This window comes from Oryctolagus cuniculus, chromosome 21 (genome assembly GCF_051225735.1).
Source record: "Oryctolagus cuniculus isolate XC-2025 breed Fujian yellow rabbit chromosome 21, ASM5122573v1, whole genome shotgun sequence".
Lineage (NCBI taxonomy): Eukaryota > Metazoa > Chordata > Mammalia > Lagomorpha > Leporidae > Oryctolagus > Oryctolagus cuniculus.
Genome location: NC_142887.1, coordinates 17656078 through 17681500, shown reverse-complemented (window position 1 = coordinate 17681500; position 25423 = coordinate 17656078). Strand labels below are relative to the sequence as shown.

Genomic DNA, 25423 nt, shown 5'->3' with positions numbered 1-25423 from the left:
CATGGGACCTCAGAACCCGCACACTCCCCACTCCCCGGATGCACACAACAGCCAGGACCGGGCTGGGCAAAATCCATGAGAAGGGAGTTCAATCCGGGTCTCCCATGTGGGTGGCAGGAATCCCTGGGCTATACCCTGATACCTCCCAGGGTGCACGTTAGCAGGAAGCTGGAGGTGGAGGTGAGATTGAACCCAGGCACTCTGGCCAGGATGTGGGAATCCCAAGCATTGGGTTAACTGCTGCAGCAGGTGCCTGCCCCCAGAGCAAGCTCTTAGCCCTACAGAGCCCAACAGAAGGAAGGCTAAAAAATGTTGTTAGTATCCTTGTTCTTCCTTAAAAGCTACTGTGTTGCCGACTTAGGTAAATGACTCTTTGGCTAGTACAGGTATGTGACTAATATAGGGCAGAGCAAGAAGCTGTCTCCCCATCTTTCAAAGGAGACCCTGTGACCCACCTAGAGCTCCATGATGCCCAGTGGACCCTGACAAGTGCCTCTGTCTCCCTGACCAGCCGCACCATCGTCCCTGTCCATCCCAGTCCACGTGACACCTGTGATTCGTGCCCCCTGGGTGCCAGGCTGTAGGAATACACAGAGAGAAAGGTGGGAAGGTGGGAGCAGAAAGACAGGAACTGGTGGGGAAGGGTGGGGGCTGCACTTTAAGCCCAGCTGTCTTGCTTGTTATTTGTTAACTTGGGGGGGTCACTTTGCCCCCTGAAAACTTCCCTTTCCTCATCTGAAAAGTGGGTTCCCAGGAGGTCTGACTGAGCCTATGGGTGCACAGTGACCCAGCCCAGGTCAGCCACCAAAGAGGCATTTACTGAACGTGGCTCCCACGGACAGGCAGTGCAACAGCATCCGTGGCCCAGAGGGGCTCACAGCTGAGCCGTGGTCTCTTCAGCAAATATTGGCTCCAAGCTCCAGAAACTTCCACCCCCAAGACAAGCGAGAGACAGACACAGGTGGCAGTCATCATGCTGTAATAGTTGGGGTGTCCCAGGCCCACCGTGCGCCAGCGTCACCCACGGAGCCCACCTGGCGGGCCTTGGCAGCCTCCACTCGGGCTGACAAGCTGAGGCACCTGTCGGCTCCTCCCTTCCGGAAGCCTCTCTCGGAGCTTTCGAGAAACCTCCTGTGTTTTGACATTAATTCCTCTCTGTGGGAGGGGCCCCTCATCCCCAGCTCTGTGCTGCTGGCCAACTCATTCTTGCCCCGACCCTGAGAAGGTCAGCTACCCGTGCCTTGGTCTGGTTCATGACCCAGGTGGGTTGTCCCCAGAGCACCTCCAGTGTCCCCCTTCCTCGAGTTGCCCAGGGTTTCTCGGTCCCCTCTGCTCTGGTGCTTTCCAGGAACATGCAGAGGCAGTCTCTGTCCCCTCCAGCTCTTGCCGGCATCTCACCTCCCTCCCCCAAGCCATCTCCGGCTCAGCGACTTGTCACTCGGCCAAGAGACCAACCCCCAAGCCTGCTGCCCTGTGTGGCCACAGCCAGCATGGAGCCAGGAAGTAGGGGCCTGAATGGACGGCTGTTTGGGTGCAGCCCTGCAGGAATTTCCACGTATTTTGCTGGCCGTTTGTTGTAACAGCAAGTGTATTCACGGCCAGGCTGTCCCGACTGCTGTCCACGCGGGACAATGGTCAGGGATCCGCAGCCCTACTCTGCAGGTGCATTCTCTGCATCACCTGGATTCAGGTCCTTTTCCCACAGAGGCCAAGCTGGGTCAAAATCATCATTCTTCTTCTCTTTGCAAATGGGTATTAGTTGCTAAAACCCCCTCCCAACAGAGACCCTCGGGGTCAAGAGAGCCCTAACCCATTTGCCGTGTCTGAAGGTCCCAAGAGGCTTTCAAAAGTCAAAAGACCCCCAAAAAAATCACAAAACTGGGTGTGCACTTTCCATATTTCCTTCTAGCAAGTTCGAGCTTTGAACAGAGGCACGCGGCACAAGGCAGTATCGTGGGGGTGGGGGTGGGCGACAAGATAGCGACAGGCTTCCTTTTCAGATGCACTCCCGGTGGGCCTGTGCTTTCTGGTCCGATCGTGGGAGCAAGTTTAAAGTGGTCTGGTCGTATCTAGCTATGCTGTGATCTCGCTCAGAGCAGTTTGGAGAAAGTAATCACACTTAAAGCGCCCTTACTCCCAGAGGTCCCCGCTCACTGCCAAGTTGCAATGGGTCTGACTCACGCATACCCCCTTCCCCACCCATCCTCCTGGACTGTTGAATAGGCGGGGGGAGATCAAGGGAAGAAGAAGTGATGTCAAGCTTACATGGAATTGTTGTAAAGAATGAATCCCTTTAGAGCTAATACTTTAAATGCACTACAAGGCAATTGTGCTATAATTGTTAAGTTCTCGAAGCGGCAAGTCTCTAAATGCATGGATGGATGTGTCCCCGCCACTTTGGGGGTCTGTGATCCTGAACTCTGAGCTGCCACAGCTCATAACTGGGTTGCATTTGCTGCCCAAGAGGTGGCCCCACAGGTTGGAGCAGGGCTGCCTCAGGCTGCTGCTAGGGGCACAGCGTGTGGCGTCTGGTCCCCTGTGCGGATGGCCCACTGCCCAGCTCGGGCACAGCATGCCGACCTCATTTCGGGACAAGCCAAGCAGGACAGGTTGCTGCAGGCCTCTCATGGAGAAACTGTTGCCGGTGCCAAGAGTGTGAGAAGACGAAAGCCACTTGCTTGCTTTGTGCAAGCTGGGGCCTTGGCTCCTGGCTTGGTGTGCAGGGCTGCTGTCACAAAACACTGCCAAGCCGGTGGCTTCGAAAGCAGAATGTATTATTGCGTCCCGGTTCTGAAGGCCGAGAGTCCAAGTTCAAGGTGCTGGCAGGTCTGGTTCTTTCAGAGCTGCGAGAGAGGAACGGATCCAAGCACGTGCTGCCTTCCTGGTCACAGGGCGTGCCCCTGGCGTGTGTATGTGTCCCCAAGATTCTCTTTCTATAAGGACACTGGTCGTATTGTACCAGGGCCTCCCTCTTGACCTCATTTTAAACTTGATGCCTGTAACGTAGATGCTGAGGTCCTGGCGGTGGGGATGGCCAAGGTGTATTTGCAGAGGGCTGCGGTCAGCTCCCCAGGTGTTTTGGGAGGGCCCAGCCTTGCCCGAGTGCTCAGCGCTGGTTTCCCTGTGAGGCTCGTGGTGATGAAGGCTTCCGTTTCTACAGCTTCCTGATTCTGGGGCTGCATTTCTGCCTGCCTGCCCGGGTCACCTCCCGACCCTGCTCCTCCAGCGATCCCTCCACATCTACACCACCGTCTCCCAAGTCAACCCTGACTCTGCACTTTGCCCTCCCACCTTCTCTCGCACCCCAAGGCGGCTCTCCGTTCCGCTTCCTGCACCCCGATCTCCACCAGCTTCCTTCCCGCAGTGACTGCAGCTGGGCTTTCCACTCTATGGTCTCTCACCTGCGTTGTTGCAGCAACTGTGGGTTCTCTGTCCCCACCCTCTGCAATCCTTTTCATCACACACAGGCAGTCCCCAACATATGATGGTTCTACTTACGATCTCTAGACTTTACACTGGAAACACAGAAACTGCACGTGTGGAGTAGCAGCCATGCTTGGAATTGAATATGGGTGTTTTCCCGGCCTACTGCCTTGCAGGTGCACGATACCACCCCCACCTCAGCCCCCACCCCCATGAGGAGAAGCAGCCTGTGCCAGGCGGTGGGCTGTGTTGCTAGGCCCTGGTGTGTGGCAGGTATACTCAACACCCCTTCTACTTAGGACATTTACAGCAGGTTTATTGGGAAGCCGGGGAGCGTCTGTGTTTCCTGAACATTGGCTTTGATCAGGTCACTCTGTCAGTCAGACAGCTCCCAGGGGACTAATTCAAGCCCAGCGCCCTTGGCTTCGCGTTGGAGGGGGCGCCACAATTTCACAAATCATTCACGTCTCCTATTGCTGAGCTCAGACTGCCATAGTGAGATGCATGGGCTGGAGGGGCTTAAAACCAGGCACGCATCTCTTGCAGTTGTGCAGGGCAGCCGTCTGGGACCGGGGGCCAGCGTGGCCGGCTTCTGCTGGGGCCCCTCTTCCTGCCTCACAGGTGTCTGCCTTCTTGCTGTGTGCTCACATGCAGAGAAAGACAGAGAGCGCTCTTTCTTACTCTTCTTCATTTTCCAAAGTTTATTTGCATGTTATTTGAAAGGCAGATCTTCCATCCGTTGGGTCACTCCCCAGATGCCTACAACAGCTGGGGCTGGGCCAGGCCAAACCCAGAAGCTGATAACTCCATCTGGGTCTCCCGCGGAGGTGGCAGGGACAAAGCTGAGCCATCACTGCTGCCTTCCAGGGTGCATGTGAGCAGGAGTGGGAGATCAGAAGTAAGGAAGCCAGGGAGAGGCATGGGGTGGGGGGGAGCAGAGTTCGGATGTGGGTTTTGTGTGCGTTTTTAAAATTAATTTATTTATTTGAAAGGCAGAATTACAGAGAGGGAGAGAGAGAGACAGAGAGGTCTTCCACCTACTGGTTCACTCCCCCAAATGACCACAACAGCTGGAGCCGGGCCAATCCGAAGCCAGGAGCCAGGAGCTCCTTCCAGGTCTCCCAGGCAGGTGCAGGGGCCCAAGGACTTGAGCCATCTTCCTCTGCTTTCTCGGGTACATTTAGCAGGGAGCTGGATCGGAAGCAGAGCAGCTAGGACTCGAGCTGGTGTTCTGATAGGAAATGTGGGTGTCAAAGGTGTGGTTTAACCCTCTGTACCACAACACCAGCTCCTGGCAAACCCACTGTTGGCTCCTGGGCTGTGCAGAAACAGGCAGAGGGTCAGAGCTAGGCTGCAGGCGGCAGCTTGCAGATCCGAGTTTTAGAGCAGCTGGGAGGCGCCTTTCCCAACTGCAGACTCAGTCCCTGGAGGGTGGCGACCTCACCTTCCACTTAGGGGCCTGCACTGCCGGACTGTTACAGTCCCTTTTCTCAGGCCCTCTGCAGGCCCTCTAAAGCCACATCTTTGCAACACCCATGCCATTGCAGGAGCAAGTGTCCCTGAGGGGCCTGGCCCGTGGGAACCACTGAGAGCCACCTGCATCTCCTGCCACCACCATACTCCCATTGTCCCCTGCAGACACACAGCCGGGAAAGGACGCAGAGCCACAGCCCCAGCCCACCCATGCCCAGTCCTGAGTGCCACCAACCTTCACGTGGAGCGGGAGCGCCCGGGGCCCCTGACTGCTCTATGAAGCTCCCTCTCGGTCCCCTCCGGAGTCCTCTAATATGACTGCTGGCTAATTAAACCATCAAAGCCCCAAGTCCAGCAGCCCTGCCGGCAGCCTCCTAATGCCTGGTTTCAAGTGTTCAATCCGATGACGCTCGGAGTGGCCCAGCTCGCGCTTGCACAGCCAATTACTCCGCTCTTAACAACCACCCCTTGCACATCTGGAGCCTCAGCAGATGGGCTTTTTATTAGGCCTCCCTCCCTCTGGTGACTGCCTGCCTGCAGGCCACACCCCCACCCTGAGCCTGGCCACCCTCCCCACCCTCTGCATCTTGGGCCCAGCCCCAGTGCCCACGCCACGTGTGTCATCCTCAGTCTCCAGAGCACACAGTAGAGAGGCCAGGATGGTTCCTCGGCTGGAGAAGAGAGGCCCGGTGTTGAGCGAGGGCAGCTGGGGGCCTTTCTCTCCAGCCAGGCTGGCCAATTTTCCAGGAGGATGCGGGTGGTCGGCAGCATCAGATCGTGTGGCCCCAGTGGCCTGCCCAGCACGTGACTTCGTTAGCTGCTGGGAGAGGCAGGGCACAGCCAGAATCCCCATGAGGTGCACAGGACATCAGGCCCTCGGGGGAATGGGGTTGCCTGCAGGCGGCGTCCCCTGGAGACTTAAGGAAAACAGTGCAGGGGTCAGAAGGGGAGGAGCGCATCCAAGTCCTCCCTGCCAGGCTGCCGGTGTTCGCTCCATCGGAGACCAGGGAAGGTACAGAGCGCAGGGGTCCTCGTGGCTCCCCAAGGCCTGGAGAGCTCGGCAGGTGCACTTGCTCGGGTCTCTCTGCCCCTTGTGATAAAGCCACGGATGCCATGGTGACAGCCCCGCCCTCAAGACCTCAGCTAATGCTAATCACCTCCCAAAGGCGCCACCTCCAGAAGCCTTTCACCTAGGAACTTGGGAATTCAAGTTCAATTCAATGTATCAACTCTCGGGAGATACATGCATGAACTTGGGAATTCAAGTTCAATTCAATGTATCAACTCTGGGGAGATACACGCATACCGTAGTGTGTAGCGAGAAAGTTTGTCTCTGCGGTAGCAGCAGTAGTCCCAGTGATACAGGAAGTTGGGCCAGTGGCAGCCTAACGGTCAGGAGCAGTGGCTACCATTTAGGCGGTGAGAGATGACAGTGAGTGGCCGAGGGTGCCAGCCGGCACAGCGGGGAGTGGGATGGGTGGACCCTGGAGCTGGGAGCTTGCTAGTGCTGTGATCTTGCCTGACTCTGTGTCCCTCAATAGCCTCATCTGTGAAATGGACACAGCAAGTGTTAGTTTTCAGTCTTAGCCCTTTGGAGCTCTCTGTGACTTCTGTCCTGGACCCAGCCTGTGGAATCCTAATTCACAGACGTCCTCGGCAGCCTGAGCTGCTCCGGGCTGATGCACTGTGGGCCCTGCCAGCCCTCTGCCTCCGTCTCCTGGCCCTCATCCTCACTCCCCCTCATGGCCACATTGGCCTCCTTGCACGACCTTGAACTCAACAACCTCATCCTCCCCCCATGGCCTTTGCATGTGCCTGTGTCGCCTCTACCTCCTCCTGATTTATATTTTAGCACCACCTGAGCTCCCATCAATGTCGTATTTGCTTGCTTACTGTTTGTCTCCACTTACCCTCAATAATGCTGCAGGAAGCCAAGGGTGCTGGGTGCTCAGTACATACTAGTTGACTGCATGAGTGCCCCACTTCAAGGTCATGGTCATCTACTCCTCGCATGTCACTCAGCTGACTCGTCTGATCTCTGCTTGGACAGCTCACCAGGGTGTGCCTGCTGCCTCCCCGGGACAGTGGCTGTGTCCCTGTTGCTTGCCCAATATGTAGGCACGCTTCTGCCCAGGCAGGGTGACAACTGTGCAGAATCACCCAGGACAACGGTGATCCTTGTCCATGAGGTCTGATGCAGGTACGCTGGCCTCAGTCAGCCTGGGACATTTCCCCCAGCTCAGTTCATTGACAGAAGTGAAGGTGAACAGGTGGACTGGAGGTGTTCAAAGACAGGAGTTGGGGAGCGTTATCACAGAGAACCTGAAACCTGGGGCATGTGTCCTGTGCCTTGAAACTTTCTCCTGCACTCCTCTCTGGTTTCCCAGTACCTTCCAGAAGTGGTAAGTTTGGACTGTAGCAGGAATCCCAGGAACCTCAGCAAACTGACCCATCCTCAGGTTTCCTCAGCGCTGGGTGCTGTCATCACCCAGAGAGACTGGTGGTGTGTTTCAGTCATGTATTCATTCAACAAATGTTCGCTGAGTCTGCTCAATGTTGCGGACCCTGCTCTAGACCCCAGCAAGACCACCTTGGGCTTCCTGAGCTCTCTCCCCAGAAGGATCTTCCACAGTGCTTCCCCCTCCACAGGGAGAGGAAGCAGGTCCCCCAGCACCCTGCACGTGTCCACCAGAGGGGCCTGGGCTATTCTCTCACTGAGGGCAGTGGCGACTCCGTGCAGGTCCGGGGGGCAGATGCACAGTCCCCTCAAGACCCTGGCTAATGCTCCACCTGCGTTCTCTCCTCCAGCCCCCTGCCTCGGGCAAACAGTCCCCCACTAAGAACGGCAGCCCCTCCAAGTGCCCCCGCTTCCTCAAGGTCAAGAACTGGGAGACAGACGTGGTTCTCACTGATACCCTGCACCTTAAGAGCACCCTGGTGAGTACCTGTGGGGGCTGCGGGGTGCACCAGGGCCTGTCAACTTCGGCGCTGTCCCCATTTGGAACCGGGTCAGTCTTGGGAGGTGGTGAGGGTGGGGAGGACCACCTGTGCCTTGGCTTGTCACAACCAGGTGTCAGTACCCATCCCCACCAGGTGTCGGTACCCACCCCACCACCAAGTATCAGTACCCACTCCCACCAGGTGTCAGTACCCACTCCCACCAGGTGTCAGTACCCACCCTACACCAGGTGTGAGTACCCACATCCCCACCAAGTGTCAGTACCCACCCCCCCACTAGGTGTTGGTACCCACCCCCCCACCAAGTATCAGTACCCACCTCCCCTCTAGGTGTCAATCCCTACCCCACCACCACCAAGTAACAGTACCCACCCCCCACCAGGTATCAGTACCCACCCCCACACCAGGTGTGAGTACCCACCCTATACCAGGTGTGAGTACCCACCCCCCACCAGGTGTTGGTACCCACCCCACCACCACCAAGTATCAGTACCCACCCCACACCAGGCATCAGGACCCACACCCACCACCAAGTGTCAGTACCCACCCCCCACCAGGTGTCAGTACCGTCTCCAGACATTGCCTAAAATCTCGGCAAGACACTCACCCTTTGAGTATTCACTGGTGAGTACTCAGGTGTAAGTGCTCTTGGTCCCTGTACCTCGTTCCCAAAACACCCGAGGGGCTCGGGAAGGCACCCCGCGGCCTGCTTGAGCGCTGCTGGAACGCTGAGCTGAGCGTCCTGGCCCGCACAGCAGGCTGTGCAGCTGTCGCAGCGTCTGAAACCTCAGCCAGCTAACGCACTGCTCTGCAATTTTGTAGGCAGCAGGCGTCTTGGAGGAATGGTGTACCTGTTAGCTACGGCAGCGGAACAAACCGCCCCGAAGCTTAGTGGTGGAGAACAGCACCAGCGGCTACTAGTCAACCCTACAGGCTGGGCTGGGCTTGGGGGTCACCCTGGGGCTTTCTCAGGCACCTGTGGTCCCTGAGGAGTCAGCCCAGGCCAGGCTGGTCTAGGATGGCCCTGGCTGAGATAACTCTTTTTTTGTTGTTGTTATTTATTTTAATTTTTATTTATTTATTTGAAAGGCAGAGAGATAGAGATCTCCCACCTGCTGTTCACTCCTCCAAATGCCTGCAGTGTCTGGGGCTGGGTCAAGCCAAAGCCTGGAGCTAGGAACTCAGTGCGAGGCTCCCACGTGCATAGCAGGGACTCAAGTACTTGAGTTATCACCCGCTGCCTCCCAGGGCGCCCATTAGCAGAAAGCTGGAATTGGACACAGAGCCGGGATGAGAACCCAGGCACTGTGATATAGGATACAGGCTCTTAACCCGAGCAGCATCTTAACCGCTGTGCCAAACACCCTCCCCAGGGCTCAGACAACCACTTCACGTGGTCTCCTCTGCTGGCCAGTAGCCTGGGCTTGCTCACGTGTGGCTGCAGGGCCCTGGGGGAGTGAACAGAAGTGTGCGAGATCTCTTGAGACCTGGTCCAGAACTGCCACATTCTTTAGGCCCAAAACCAGTCCAGACTCGAGGGGTAACAGAACAGGGTGGCGGGGTAGGGGCCCCCTTCTTGATGGGGGAATCAAAGTCAAGTTTCACAAGCAATGATGACAAGGAAGGAAAGACAAGAACCACGCCCATCAGTTCCAGGTCCACAGCCCAACATGGCCAAGCAATGCCCGGCTTTGTCTTGCAGGAAACCGGATGCACCGAGCACATATGCATGGGGTCCATCATGTTCCCCTCCCAGCACACACGGAGGCCAGAAGACATCCGCACAAAAGAGCAGCTCTTCCCTCTTGCCAAAGAATTCATCGATCAGTACTACTCCTCCATCAAAAGGCAAGTAGGCGCCGCCTCTCGGAGGCCCGGGGCAAGCTCCCCAGGCTGAGAACAAAGACCCCGGCTCCAGCCTTAGCCACAGGTGCACGAGAGCCTGAGCACGCCCAGGGATGGAAACCTGGCAGCCCAGCAGCCCATGCTGGCTGCCAGAAGCGTTTCGGTTGAGTTTACAAAGGACGGCCTAAAATCTGGTATCCTTCTAGCAAGTTCATAGGTACAAAAACTCTCCCACCTTTTCACAAAAAGGCACGCATGAGAATGTTCACAGGGACATTGTTTATGGTAGGAAAAGGAAAAGAAGCAGTAGGAAACTGGCCCAACTCTGTCAGCAACAGAGTGGGGGAAAAAAAAAGTTGTCTGGTCCAGGCCTGGAATAGTATACAGCTGGAGGCAATGAAGGGGTTAGCATCGTGCATGTTCATGTTCATGTTCATGGGGACGACTTTGAACAAAAGAGACCGAGGACCAGTTGGGGAAGGAGAGATGGGACACAGCACCATTTATGTAACCTTTGAAAGCAGGCTGACTAATACTGTGTGCGGTTTACACAGGTGGCCAAAGCATAAACAAATGTCTGACGACGGTAAATGCCAGTCTCACGACAGCAGCCACTTCTGGGGAGAGTGTGGGCTGGGCTGGGAATATTGTCCCTCAGGAGCTGTCAAATTATCTCTTAGGCCAGGGGAGTGGGGGTGGTCATTCCTTGTCCAAGAAGTCTTCCAAAAGTTCATAGACAAGGTGGGGGCTTCAAAATGTTTGTGGCAAAATAAACTTAGCTTTGAAGTCCATTTCCCACAAGTTTTTGGAAGTACCCTTGTGTTACTCTCTCTTGTAAACCTGAAATCTTCCATAGTCATTTACCATTCCGTGATTAAATTCGCTGCCAACATTTAGAAGTTAGAAGCGATCCTGTGAAAAGTCAGATCTCCAGTTGCTCTTGCGAGCAGATCTGGGAGCCTCGGGGCCCCCTTCCTATCTGGCGACATCCAATCGGCTGTGCTTCTTGGACGAGGCCTGGGCTCGCTTCTGTGCCACAGTCCCCACCCAGCCAGCGTGGTCCACTGCATACTGCTAGAGGCATGGTGGACACGTGAATCTGCAGCCTCAGCTCAAACTCTCGTGTGCAGAAACCAGCTCGGGACTCTGTGTGGCCCCTGGCCTCCCGCAGTAGCTGAGCCCTCCGCCAGCTTCTGACTCCCTGTCCATGACCCTCCCCTCCTCACTCAGATTTGGCTCCAAAGCCCACATGGAGAGACTGGAGGAGGTGAATAAGGAGATTGAAAGCACCAGCACCTACCAGCTCAAGGACACGGAGCTCATCTACGGGGCCAAGCATGCCTGGCGGAACGCCTCCCGCTGCGTCGGCAGGATCCAGTGGTCCAAGCTGCAGGTAGGTGGTGAGGCCCGGAGGCCTCCAAGGGCCCTTTGGTAAGGGGAGGGGATGGGACCGGGGATTGTGGGTGGAGCTTTAAGAGGGTCAGCTCCTAAGGCAGGCATTTGGCCTACTGGCAAAGGCAGCTGGGAAGCCCGTGTCCCACATCAGAGCGCCTGGGTTCTGTACCCGGCTCCAGCTCCTGACCCCAGCTCCCTGCTGATGCAGCTCTTGCCAGGCAGTGCTGGCTCTGATCTCTGGGTTCCTGCCACTCACGTGGGAGGCCTGGACTGTGCTCCTGGCTGCTGGCTTGGGCCCCAGCCCGGGGCCATTGTGTGCATCTGGGGAGTGGGCCGGTAGATGGGAGCACTGTCTCTCTCTTGCTCTCTGACCCTCGAGTAAATTTTTTTTAAAGATTTATTTATTTATTTGAAAGTCAGAGTTATACAGAGAGAGAGAGAGAGTGAGAGAGAGAGAGGTCTTCCATCCTCTGGTTCACTCCCCAATTGGCTGTAACAGCTGGAGCTGCGCCAATCTGAAGCCAGGAGCCAGGAGCTTCTTCCTGGTCTCCCACGCAGGTGCAGGGGCCCAAGCACTTGGGCCATCTTCCACTGCTTTCCCAGGCCATAGCAGAGAGCTGGACTGGAAGAGGAGCTGCTGGGACTAGAACCAGCACCCATATGGGATGCCAGTGCTTCAGGCCAGGGCGTTAACCTGCTGCGCCACAGCGCCAGCCCCCTCAAGTAAATTTTTTAAAAAAGAGAGAGACCAACTCCTAGCAAGATTCCCTGGTGCCCATCCCGGCATTTGTTGGATCCCAGATTCTCAGATCAAGGCCACAATGGGTGATAGTCAGGCCTTAGTTAGCCAGCACAGCGGATTTTTTACCTTTAATGACTTGTCAGTTTCCTGGTAGGGTTTACGGTCCCCAGTGTACCATACACCTCACCACTCCCATTTGTCTTACACCCACTCTTGTCGCTGCTGTCTGCCTCCTCCCTGAAGGTACCCGTTTCAGTGTCGCCTCGTGTGATTTTATTCTAGGGAGTCACTGAGAGCTGGAAGTAGACTAGTTATCAAGATCACAGGGCGTTGGTTTGATCTCGTAAGAGGAAAAGGAACCAGCTCATTCAGACTCCCTCTGTTACTCACCATCCCTCTCCCACGGTTAGGGGTGTTTGCCTGCTCTGAGTAACCTCGGTTATTAACATAGAAAACCCAGCCCGGGACCAAGTCCTGCCATGCTCATCGCTCCCCTGGGGCAGCATCTAGGGCAGCCCCCGCCTTTCTCCTAACGCGGGAAGACCGTGGGTGCCCGGAGCCTCGGGGGTGGGGCCATGGGGGCAGCCAGACTCACCGTGGGCCTCCTGCAGGTGTTTGATGCCCGAGACTGCACCACAGCTCATGGCATGTTCAACTACATCTGCAACCACATCAAGTACGCCACCAACAAAGGGAACCTCAGGTGAGCGCCCCCTGCTGGACGCCGGGGTGGGGGTGGCCGGGGAGCCTCAGGTCCCCGCTGCAGGGATCCTGGACCCTGGTTCACCGGGCAGGGCTTGTGGGAGCGGGGCCATGCTGGGAGAGCTGTCCTGTGCATCGCCTCTGGGACAAGCAGATGCTAGTACAGTTTGTAAAATGATGGCAGCAAACACCGTGCTCGACATCACCCAGGGAAAAGGCAGGCAGGAGTGTTTCAGGTTCCCAGGAATAGGAAAATCCCATTGCCAGCCACGACTTCCCCCACCTCCTGCTCTGTGGGCAGACCCACTTCTGATGCCACCCCTGGTAAAACAGGCACCGTCTCCTCCTGCTGCCTGCTCATCCTGCCTTCAGGCCCCACTGCTGCTGGCCACAACCGCGGATGCCTGTTGCACCAGGACAAGAACCAAACTGCAGGAGCAGGCGGGAATCATGGGGGTGGCGGCCTCCATCACAGCAAGCCTCAGCCAGGAGAGGCGCCCACAGGCAGCTGGCTGCACTTGCTGATCCCACTCCATCTGTTCCCAGCTGCTAAAGATCAGCCTGGCCCCACCCTAGAGATGCTGCCGGGCTGGCTAACCAGCCTGCGCGGCTACACGGAGCTTATCCAGAGTGGCTTATTTGCATTAAACACTGATTTTCTTGGATGTGTCTCTTCTTTGAAAGAGAAATTCATCGTGTCTGCCAAGGGTCTGAGCCCACTGGTAGGAAGAGAGCTTAGAATCTGAGCCTGCACCTGCGTGGCAAATTAGCGTGCAGGTCTCTCTCCCAGGCAGCCTCGCCCCTCAGAGGATATCCAAGAACCCTCCCTCTTCACATCTTGACCATTCATGGAGGAACCAGGCGTGGACCCTCCAAGAGTTTATGAGCCAGTCTGGTGGTTTTCAAATGGTGCTGTGATGGTGGTAAGGGAGGGTCGCCCCAGACCCAGCAATGCACCTCCACTTTTTAAAATTATTTGTGCAAGCAGAGCTTGTAAAGAAAATTTGCAGCTGGATTTTTAAAGTTTAAGTTCCCTGTCTGAAAACAATGAGAAAGTCATCCAAGAATAGAGACCATGTATCGGAATAGTTGATACAGAAGAGGGGGTGTTAGTCCATTTTGTTGTTCTTGATACTATGATGAAATACCCGAGGCAGGCTCTTTTATCAAGAACAGAGGTTGGTTTTGGCTTGGAGGTCTGGAGGTGAAGCTGGCAGAGTCGCCAGGTGACGTGGAGCACCGCACGGCAGGACACAGAGCGTGGGTGTCTGTCGGGATCTGTGTGTCTCTCCTGCTTGTAAAGTCACAAGGATTTAATCACGGGAACCCTACCCTAATGCCATAATCGGGTTCCGTTTCCTCTCCCTTAATGCTATTAGCATACGGCTTGGGGCAAGAGCATCCTGGAGGAGTTTGGGGGGGGGGGGACAAGCCGTTTTCACACCATAACGGAGAGGAAAAGGTCGAAGAAGAGGGGCAGAGGAGGAGGTAAAGGGCCGGGCATCCCACCGGCCCTGCTGCGAGATTCTGCTGAGGCCCTCGCGCTCAGAGAGAGAGAAAGCACCTCCTTCCTACACTTGCTGTGCGACTCGGCCTTTCTCAGCATGCTGTAGCTACGCGTACCACACGAACGTGTCTTAGCTGGCGCTCCTGCAGAGACACGGCAACAGGTGGCCCACTCCGTGTGTATCTCCTGGATGGCACTGAGACATCTGGGGACTGGGATTCATAAGACACGTGACTCTCAACTTACCCCTAGGTGTGACCCTAGGTGTGACCCCCCCCCCCAGACACACACACCCACAGCTTGAAATGCTCTTGTATTCTCTTGCATAAAAATGTTCTCAGAAGGAAGGTCCAGTGACCTTGGTAAGACCGGGGGTGTTACATGTAAGCAGGGCCTTTGACTTTGGCCTTGAAGTTGGGCTTCTGACAGCAGAGAGAGGGAGCCGGGCAGTGGGACCAGCAGGGGCAACGTTCTAGGGGAAAGCTCTCTTGGGAGCAGATCTGGGACCAACGGTTAGCCCTGACACGTGACCCGCTGAGTTGACCCAAGAAGCAACCAGGACAGTGGAATTCAGTGCCCTGATGGGACAGGTGCGTGCAAGCAGCCAGAACTCCTGGCACGCTGTAACGCTGAACCATGTGTGAGCAAATGATTCAACTTGGATTTCTGCTGATGCCACGGAGAAAGGCTCGACTTGGTGCTTGGGTGTCACCTGCACTTCTTTCATGCTTGCTCATCTGCCTTCTAACAAGGGAGCCTTGAGATCTGCAGCTTCTACAGTGCAGCAACAGAATTCAGGCTCCATGGTTGCCTGGGTAGGCAGGCGAGGGCCATGGCTGGTGACCTGCATAAATAAACGAGAGTATGCGGGCAGGTTGATTTCTTCCTCATCCTGAGGCTGTATGTGATTTACAGGGGTGTAGGGTGGACAGACTCGGAGAGAAGGATGATGATGGTGGTGGAAGAAAGGCTGGAACTAGAAATCGACCATGCATCCTTAAAGGGGCCAGGGTCCGATTGTCCCTAGAGATGAGCTGCTGCGAAAGAACTTTCTGGAAGCCTGGCTCAAGTCAATGTTGTTTTAAAATCTCCAGCTGCAGAAGCATTTTTGCTTACAGCAAGCTGGCACGGGGCCTCTGCAGACAATGGAAGAAGAAGCCATGGTCCTTCCCTCCAACAGGTGTCCCAGTGGCCCAGGGGAGCCTGCGCAGGAGTAAGCCACCCCCAGCCTCCAGCAGGTGTTGGCCTGGGCGTCACCGTGTCCAGCACGTCACAGTGTGCAGGGTCGGCCCTGACGCCGGGTGTCCTCCCCTGTCTCCCACAGGTCGGCCATCACCATATTTCCCCAGAGGACTGATGGCAAGCATGACTTCCGTGTCTGGAACTCTCAGCTCATCCGCTACGCCGGCTATAAGCAGCCCGATGGCTCCACCCTGGGGGACCCAGCCAACGTACAGTTCACAGAGGTACAAGCGTGCATGCCCCCACCTGGGTGCTCAGGGCCCCAAGAAGCCTTTTGGAATCTCAGTTGATTGGTTTTTATTTATTTGAAAGGCAGAGGGACAGAGACAGACAGAGACCTCTCACCTGCTGGTTGACTCCCCAAATGCCCACGCTAGCTGGAGTGATGCAAGGCTGGGAACTCCCGGGTCTCCCCCATGGGTGGCAGGGACTCAAACATTTGAGCCATCACCTGCCACCTCCCATGGTGTGCATTAGCAGGAAGCTAGAATTGGAAGCAACGCCAGGACTTGAACCCAGGCACTCCGATATAGGATGTGGGTATCCCAAGTAGCGTCACAACCATTGCACCAAACGCCTGCCCTCCCCAGTGGTCTCTATGCAAGCACGCTTCCTGTTTAGTGTTTCCATCCAAGCGAGAGCAGCTGGTGGCATTCTATTTGTCCTCCTCCAGACCCCCGTCCCATTTGGTTGTCCCCTCCCTTGTCTTTCTGGAATCTTTACAGCTGGGCATTTGGTCATTTTCCTCTCGTGACCTCACACAACCATTTTGTTGGGAACTATCGTCCTATTTCACAGACAGATAGACTGAGTCTCATTGAGGCCAAGTGAGTAAAGGAAAAGCTAGAACTGCAGCTTAATCTTTTGCCTTCCACCAAAAGGAAAGGAGCTGATATGTGGGAGCCAGGTCTGGCATTCTGGCATCCTGTCTGAGTTGAGCACTATGTCAGGCCCGTATCATTCATTCATTCCCTTATTTCTACAATGATTCAGCCACCCAACCATTCTTTGAGTCTGCATGGCACCAGCACCACCACCATTGCTGGTGGCCCAAGTCAATTCAAAAAACCCCCGGAAAAGTGAGCACCCCCCCCCCCACCATCCAGCTTCCTCCCAGGTGGTCGTGTGGACAGGCAGTACAGGTAAGACACGGTAGCCTGTCTGGATTGTCACTACCTCTTGTTTGTCACCCAGCCCAGCCCCAGGGGATTGTGTCTTTGTTCTTTCCTTGAACCCCACCTCCAAGACGGAGCTGGCAGGGCTAAGAGTTGCCCCACCCCCTCGTGGCTGCTGGCTTCATTTGCCTATGGCTTCTCTTATTAAAATAGCATTGTCATGAGGAGGGGGGCTGTAACCAGGGCGACCAGGAGTCAGCACCTGTGCAGTTCCAGCCTCAGCCAGATTCTCTGCTCCACTTGGCTGAGCACTAACTCTGTACTTGGCCGACCTTGTCTCGTGGATACCAAGTCATGAACGCCGCAGCCTCTCTGCCCGTTCTGTCTGCAGACAGGATGCGTTCCCTCAGCACAGCCTCAAGAACCACCCCCAAACCTGACCGCAGAATTACGCCTTCAGATACCCTCTCACCCAGCACAACCCAAGGGGCAGCCACTGGCGGCTCACGGCTTTGAGCAACTTCCACTGTGGCTTGTCCAAACAGAGATGAGTCAGAAATGAAATGTACACACCAGATCACTTACAGATTGATTTATCTGTTTGAAAGGCAAAGTTACAGACTGGGAGAGACAGAGACAGAGAGAGATCTTCCATCTGCTGGTTCACTCCCCAAACGGCTGCAAATGTGCCCATCCAGCCAGGAGCTTCTTCTGGGTCTCCCACGTGGGTGCAGGGGCCCAAGCACTTGGGCCATCTTCCCCTGCTTTCCCAGGCACGCATTTGCAGGGAGCTGGACAGGAAGTGGAGCAGCTGGGACTCGAGTGTTCACATGGGATACCAGCATTGCAGGCAGTGCCTTTACCCTCTATACCACAATGCCAGCCCCCACTCATGGGAAAACTCTCATTGATAACTGTGATATTGATTACCTGTTGAAATGATGATGTGTATGCATCCCCTAATGACCGGAACATGTTCTGAGAAATGTGTCATTAGGTGATAATGTCATCATGCAAGCGTCGTACGGTGCATTTACCCAGGCTAAGATGGCTGTGCTGTCAACAGATGACATGATTTTATGGGACTGCCATTGTATATGCAGTCTACCATTGAACAAAATGTTGTTAAGTGGTACATGACCATTTACCATACTTATTAATAAATTAATGGATTTATTGGATTAGTAAAGCAGTATAGATTTAATCTTAACCTTAGATATATTCATATTAATAATTTATCAATCTATCAAAATTAGTTGATATCAATAGTGTATCAAATTATCTTTTTGATATGTTTATTGGATAATAAGTATTTGCATATTTAATTTTATGTCCTATATTTCATCAGAATATATTGATAGCAGTACTTTAACACATTACTCATGATTTAGCATCAATATAAAGCATATTGTTGAGTTGTAAATATATCATTTAAGGTGAGTCCGTTATTAAAATTGGTTTCACCTGCTGGTTTTCTGTGACCGTCGCCACTAGAAAGCTGTCATGGCTTAAGCAGCTTGCGTTTCACCCTGTTGAGCAGCTGCTCTCCCGAATGCGTTTCACGCAGCAAAATGCCCTGGACACGCTTGGTACCCTGCGACCTGCACCGCGCTGTGGGAGTGCGCAGACCGCACATGCGCAGAAGCCAGATTCCGCCGCGTGGGAGCTCCCGGGCCCTGAGAAAGCAGGAGCGCTCGCTTGCCCTGGAGCCCACCGGGGTTCGCGCTGTTACCCGGCGAGGTCCAGGAGTGACCGCAGGGGGCTTGCGTTTGGCTGTCGTGCCCCGCCGTGCCCACGTGGCCGTGCACTCGGAGGGCCTGGGCACGACGGTGCGACCTTGGCTGTGTTGCAGATCTGCATACAGCAGGGCTGGAAGCCCCCGAGGAGCCGTTTCGATGTCCTGCCGCTGCTGCTCCAAGCCAACGGCAATGACCCTGAGCTCTTCCAGATCCCGCCGGAACTGGTGCTGGAAGTGCCCATCAGGCACCCCAAGTAAGACAGGGGCCGACGGGCGTGAGTGGGGTGGGGGTGCCAGTGCCCCTGCCTGTCCATCCCCACACCTCCCAGCTCTCTGTCCAGCCCAGACAGAGCTGAAGGGGGCTCCGGCTCCTGTCCTCAGTGGCTCGGGCCCCAGTGGTCTCTCATGAGAATCACTGAGACCCCCCCCTGGGCAGACTGGGGTCCCCATGTGCTGAGTCAGACCCTCCCTCTCGCCACTGCCGAGCAGCCACTAAGAACCTGCCCTGATCCAGCCCTCGGGGCTACAAACATGAAGCATCTATGGTCCACTGTAGACATCGATTTTTTAAAAAAGATTTATTTATTTGTTTGAAAGGCAGAGTTACAGAGAGGCAAAGAGAGAGGTCTTCCATCCTTTGGTTCACTCTCCAGGTGGCCTCAACAGCCAGAGCTGAGCTGATCCGAAGCCAGGAGCCAGGAGCTTCTTCCTGGTCTCCTACATGGGTGCAGGGGCCCAAGGACTTGGGCCATCTTCTACTGCTTTTCCAGGCCATAGCAGAGAGCTGGATCAGAAGTAGAGCAGCCTGGGTGGGCACTTCAGGCTGCGGCTTCAACCCCTTCACCATCACTCAGACCCATTGATGTTCATTTAAAACTCCTCGGGGCAGGGTGGGGTCAAGTTCTAAAGGAATCTGTAGCTGGGAAGGCACTGTGCAGGCTACAACCAGCAATGCAGGGAAATGCAGAGGGAGGCCCTTGACTCAGGGACTTAAAAAGCTCAGTCATAATGAGATCTGCAGACAGGGCCCAGGAATCAGCTTCTGACATAGTCCCGTCAGTCCCCAGGTCAGGGTCCTCTGACGGCAGAGGTCCCGCCCCTGTGTCTGCCAAGGAGACACCTGCCCCATGGTGCACTGGGCTATGTTGCACTCCACAGGTTTGAGTGGTTCAAGGACCTGGGACTGAAGTGGTACGGCCTCCCAGCTGTGTCCAACATGCTCCTGGAGATTGGCGGCCTGGAGTTCAGCGCCTGTCCCTTCAGCGGCTGGTACATGGGCACGGAGATCGGTGTCCGCGACTACTGCGACAACTCCCGCTACAACATCCTGGAGGTAAGGCCCCTCCCCGGTCCCCACAGGGGAAGCACACAGCAGAGGGCACGGCTCAGTAGTCGCGAGCTTCAGGGCTCAGGGACTGGAAGGGCTTCGAACAGAACCACACTCCTGGGGAAGCTTCTGGAAGCTCCTTAGACACCCATGTCTGTAGCAAGACACACAGCACACACCTGTGCTCACCCTGGTCATTGCACCTTGCATGCAAACTCAGACATTCCCAGTGTCCACAAATGCTCAGGTCCCTTAGGGCATGGAATTGGCATTGAACCTGCACACATCCTCCCATACCTGGAGTCTCTAGTTTATGAAAACAACATAGTACAGTGTGTATATATATATATATATATATATATAAACTATACATGGTTTCCAGTTTTTTGCAGCACAATAAGCTTGTGTTTTAATTCTGTTTTCCCACAAACTTTCTGAAGTCCCCTCATAACTCAGAATCATCTCACGGTGACTTACAACGCCTAACCCAGTGCCAGTGCTGTGTAAATAGTTGTTACGCTGTGTTGGTTGGAGAATAAGGACAGGATAAGTCATCAGAATGTGTTCAGCAGGGATGCAGTACTTTTGTGAATATTTTTGTTCTGTGGTTGGTTGAATCTACAGGTAGGGAAGTCATAGTTGTAGAAGTGGATGTAGATGGTATCATGCGAGTGTGCATTTTTTTTAAAGACTTATTTATTTACTTGACAGGCAGAGTGACACAGAGAGAGAAATCTTCCATGCGCTGGTTTACTGTACTACAACAGCTGGGGCTGGGCCAGGCCAAAGCCAGGAGCCTGGAACTCCATCCAGGTCTCCCTCCCAGGGGGCAGGGACTCAGTACATCTGCTGCCTTCCCCCATGCATCAGGATCAGAGTGGAGCAGCCAGGACTGCAGCTAGCACTCTGCCATGGGTCGCCAACATCACAGGCGGCAGCTTAGCCCACTGCACCGCAGCTCTAGCCCCCGCAGTGTGCATTTTCTGTGGGTGGTGGCGGATCATCTTCTTTCATGATAATGTCTCTGAGATTCTTTCACGTCACTGCATGTAGCAGTAGTTGGGGTACAGAGGGCCACTGGGTTCTCACGTAACCCTTACTGTAACCCCGAGGAACCATAACCGCCCCTTTACAGATGAAGAAACTGAAGTCTTTTGGGGAGAGAAAGTGGCAAATTCAAGGTCACACAGGAGAGCCCTTTTGGCTTTTCTCCTTTGGTGGCCGGTGGGGCCGGGGGAGGGTCTGATCCCCTCCAGGGCGGAGTCACCCTTACCTACTAAACAGCCCCAGATGGAACGTCCATCAGCACTGCTCTGCTCGCCTAGGCACCCCGCAGCCTGCTGCTGTCGGCCTTGCATCTAAGGGCCTGGACAGAGAAGGGGCTGGCATTGCGGTGTAGCGGGTTAAGCCACCGCCTGCCACGCCAGTTTGGGTCCCAGCTACTCAGCTCTCAATCCAGCTCCCTGCTAATGCGCCTGGAAAAGCAGCGGAAGGTGGCCCAAGTGCTCGGGCCCCCGCCACACACATGGGAGACCCAGATGGAGCTCCTGGCTCCTGGCTTCAACCTGACCCAGCTCTGGCTGTTGTAAGCTATTTGGGGCATGAACCAACAGATGGAAGATCTCTTTCTTTCTGTGTCTCTCCCTCTCGCTCCATAGCTCTGCCTTTCAAATAAATAAATTAAAAAAAAAAAAAAAAGAAGAAGCAGAAGTTAAGTGCTGGGCCTGCTTCACACGGTAAATAAGGCGGAATCTAGTTCAGAACTCATGGCCAAGTGCCAGGACTACTGGTGTCTCCCCCAGAAAGCAGATGGCGATATCCTCAGTGTTGCTGTGCCTTGGAGTTACCCAGGGATGTTTGGGGTACCCAGGTCCTACTCTCCCAGATTCTTTTTTTTTTTAAAGATTTATATATTTTTTTGAAAGGCAGAGTTATAGAGAGGCAAAGGGAAAGAAAGAGAGAAAGAGAGAGCGAGCGAGAGAGCGAGCTTCCATCCTCTGGTTCACTCCCCAAATGGCTGCAATGGCCAGAGCTGGGCTGATCCAGAGCCAGGAGCCAGGAGCCTCTTCCAGGTCTCCCACGTGGGTGCAGGGGCCCAAGGACTTGGGCCATCTGCTATTGTTTTCCTAGGCCAGAGCAGAGAGACTGACTGGAAGTGGAACAGCCAGCTCTTAAACTGGTGCCTATATGGGCTCCACCCACTACACCAGAACACCAGCCCCTCCCCCAGATTCTGACATCACTGACCTGGGGTAGGGCCTGCACATCAGCATTCTTCAAGAAGTCCTGGAAGATTCCACCGGGTGGCCAGCAATCCGGGCTCTGGCAGGAAGAGGAGAAGAGATTTCCACCTATTTGCATAGCTGTGGCCGGAGCTGCTTTGGGATTTGTAAAATCACATGTTTTTTTTTTTTTTTTTTTTTTCCCTTGCAATTAATTTCTATTCTTTTAACTGAACTCGTGCAGCTAAATGACAATAACAGCGTCAGGAGCTGTACACAGTTTCCTCTTTGCTAAGCGAACTCAAGTTTCCTGTGGATTTCTGTAAAGCAGTGGCTGATTGCTCAGCTTCTGCCTACGTGTCACAAATAAAGACCGCACGCAGAAGCCGGTCCGGCAGCCTTGGAGAGCGAATTAAGAAATCCGCTTTCTGATCGCAACTCAGAGTTCGGTGGCACAGAGCAGTCAGCGGGTGACTTCACAGAGACTCCCTCTCCCACCCCAGCCGTGCTCTCTCAGCCGCCTGTGTGTATAAAGGTTGACAGCTGGGACAAGGACGCCACTTACCCAAGCTACGTTCCGGGCCCGTAATGAGACCCGGGCTGCCGTCAGTGACTAGAATTGACGGAGAAAGTAAAAAAGCAAGGCTTTAATTAAGGAATTTGCTACAGGGTCCTCCCCCGTCCTGACATCGGCGCCTGCATCTGTGTTCGCTGGATCATCAGTGCCGTGCGATGTTTTGGCCAAGTGTTTGGCCAAAGGTGTCAGCTTGTAGGGGAGTGATTCCCGAGCCCTGGCTGCCAGGCAGCTCTCTGGGCTCCAGCTGCAAAGCCCACTGGCTCCGTGGGCCTCGGGCAAGTCCAGGCACCTCTCTCTGGACTTCAGTCTGCCCATCTGTCAGATGGAGTCCTCTGGGTCCCCACCCCCCAAGCTCGGGGCACCCCTAGTCTGCATTCCAAGTAGGACCCACTCCAGGGGTGGCGTGGGATGGGTGGGGAGCTTTTGACAGCAGATGATGTCACACCTAGACAACCTCGGTAACAAAAATGCTCCAGGGATGCCTGGAGTAAAATCCCCCAGCCTCCTCCACCCTCCCGTGTTGCCCGCTTCCCCCGCCAGCTCCCCTGAATCGCCCGCTCTGAGCACAGGGCACTTCTTGTTGTCTCTTGGCTGGCACAAGCCTGGTTCCAGCACAGGGCCTTTGCACTGGCTCTTCTCTCTGCCCACAGCCGCCGCCGCCCCCACTGCCTCTCATCACTTAGGCCCCGCCCTGTGCGCCCTCTCTGCAGCCGGCCACTCTGGCTGGAGTCATCCACTCCCTCCAGTTCCCCGGTCTTCTGTCCCCAGGGATTGCCACTTATCCCAGTGTTAACTCTCTCCCTTCCTTCTGAATGGAGGCTGAATAATTAAAAAGCCAGCCAAGTCTCTCTAGTTTCCTGCTGCCTGTGGGGTCTCAATTTACAAAAACAATAGTAATTCTTTTGCAGGGAGGCCGTTTGGTTGGGATGTCACTTCGGGTACCCACACTGCGTATCAGCGTGCCTGGGTTCCAGCCCCAGCCTCACGTCCTGCTGTGTCTGCCTGCCAATGCAGACGCTGGGAGGTAGCAGTGAGGGCTCAAGTTCAGGAGTTCTTGCTCCACCCACTCGGGAGACTCAGATTACATTCCGGGCTCCCGGCTTCAGCCTGGCCCAGCAGTGGCTGTTATGGGCATTTGGGAAATATACCAGCAGATGGGAAAAGTCTCTCTCTCTCTCTCTCCCTCCCTCCCACTTTCCCTCCCTCCCTTCCTTCCTTCCTTTCAAGCCAATTTTTAAAAGTATTTTGAGGAAGTCAATCCACCCGTGACCTGAGTTGATTAGTTAGGAACCTGGTGAATGACGCCCACCGTGCCCCGCTTTGCCCCGCAATCCAGAGGCCCCCCAGCACACTGTGTTTCCCTCTCCTTTCAGGAAGTGGCCAAGAAGATGAACTTGGACATGAGGAAGACGTCCTCCCTGTGGAAGGACCAAGCGCTGGTGGAGATCAACATCGCCGTTCTCTACAGCTTCCAGGTCGGGGTTCCCAGGAACCGCCTCTGGGGGCGTCTGCCCACAGCAGGGGCTGCTCCCCATACTGAGTCCTGTGTGGGAGGGACTGCCTGATGGGGGCAGGAATAGGTGGTGGGGGTGGGGCTTGTTGCTTGAGGGCCTCCAGAATTGAGATGACAGGCACCCCTGTGTTCTAGGCACCCAGTCACATACCAGTGACAAAATCACTGTCACTGTCAGAAACATGCAGGGCCCCGATGGCAGCTGCTTGGTGGTTGAAGGCTGGAAATGTTATCTTCTAAGCCTTGCCTTCAGAGGGCGAAAGGGGGCGCTGTTAAACACCATGCCGGGTGTGGCTGGTTAGAACCACTGTTTGGGGAACCCATATCCCAGATCAGAGCTCCTGGGTCCCCGACCTGGCTCTGCTCCCAATCCCAGCTTCCTGTGAATGCACACCCTGGGAGGCAGCAGGTGACGACTCCAGCACTGGGGTCCCTGCCACCCACGTGGGAAACCCTGAGGAAGTTCCTGGCTCCTGGCTGCAGCCGTTGCAGCCATTTGGAGGTCCAGCAGTGAATGGATGATCTGTTTCCTTTTCTCTGCCTCTCCCTCTTCCAAATAAAATGAAGATTTTACTATAGATGAAAGAAAGAACAATTATGCTGGCATAAATCAGGATTCTCCTGGACCTAGAGATGGAGGCCACTCTCTAGACTACAGCCCAGCTCTGTCCCCTGCGGGCCTCCTGCCTGGGCAGCTGGACACCACAGGTGCCCAGGAAAGGCACACGCGGGTTAAGTGAGACTGTGGATAGCCCGTGGGTCCCCATGCCCGGTGCAGGGAGCATGACTGCCCTGAGGACGTCACAGGGAAGAGCCGAGTGGGGGATGGGGTGCCTCCCTCTTCTCTCAGCTACCGGCACAGAGGCAATGGAGTTTCCAGGCTCATGGATGTGCTTGGGCGTGGCTTGAGGACAACGGTGAAGCCAGACAAGTGATTACAAAGGGAAAGTGCAGCGGGATCGGTGCTGTGACACAGAGGGCTGAGCGGCCCAAGGGCTTGGGTCCCTGCCACACAGGTGGGGGACCTGGATGGGGCTCCTGGCTCCTGGCTTCGGCCTGGCCTAGACCTGGCTGTTACAGCCATTTGGAGAGTGAACCAGCAGAGGGAGGATCTGGGTGGGTCTCCTTCTCCCTCTCTCTCTGTTACTCTGCCTTTCAAATTAATTTTTTTAAAAAAAGTGCAAGAACAAGGCAAAGGTTTGTGGGTAGAGAGGGAAGACGTTGCTAAGACAATGTGCAGATCCACATCTGCCAACCACAGCACGCCCTGGACACGCTTCGCTGTATTTACTGTATTTTTTTTTTTTCAAGATTTTCATAGACCTGGGAGACAGAGAGAGGGAGACAGAGTTCCCATCAGCTAGTTTATTCCCCAAATGCCTACACTGGCCCATTTTCAGCCAGGTCTGGAGCTAGAAGCCAGATCCACAATCCAGGTCTCTTAGCAGTGTCGGGGACCCAATGACTTGAGCCATCACGCCGGTCTCGCAGAGTCTGCAATTAGCAGGAAGCTGAGTCAGGTGTCAGAGCCGGGATTCAAACCCAGGCCCTCCCGTGCAGGATGCGGGTGTGTCAACCACAAGGCTAGATGCCTGCTCTGCTTGTTTTAGCTCACCTTGACCATCTAAAATGTGTGTTTTAAGA

At 55.0% G+C, this 25423-nt stretch overlaps 1 protein-coding gene across 1 annotated transcript in view; it reads left to right on the top strand.

The window, feature by feature from the left end:
* NOS1 (nitric oxide synthase 1) overlaps positions 1-25423 on the top strand; it is a gene marked incomplete at its 5' end in the record, with an annotated part of 85244 nt that overhangs the window by 20876 nt on the left and 38945 nt on the right. Inside the window, 8 exon segments of the mRNA NM_001082385.1 lie at positions 7705-7833; positions 9557-9702; positions 10930-11092; positions 12448-12539; positions 15370-15511; positions 18255-18394; positions 19299-19473; positions 23640-23741. Coding sequence (NP_001075854.1) covers positions 7705-7833; positions 9557-9702; positions 10930-11092; positions 12448-12539; positions 15370-15511; positions 18255-18394; positions 19299-19473; positions 23640-23741 — 1089 coding nt within the window.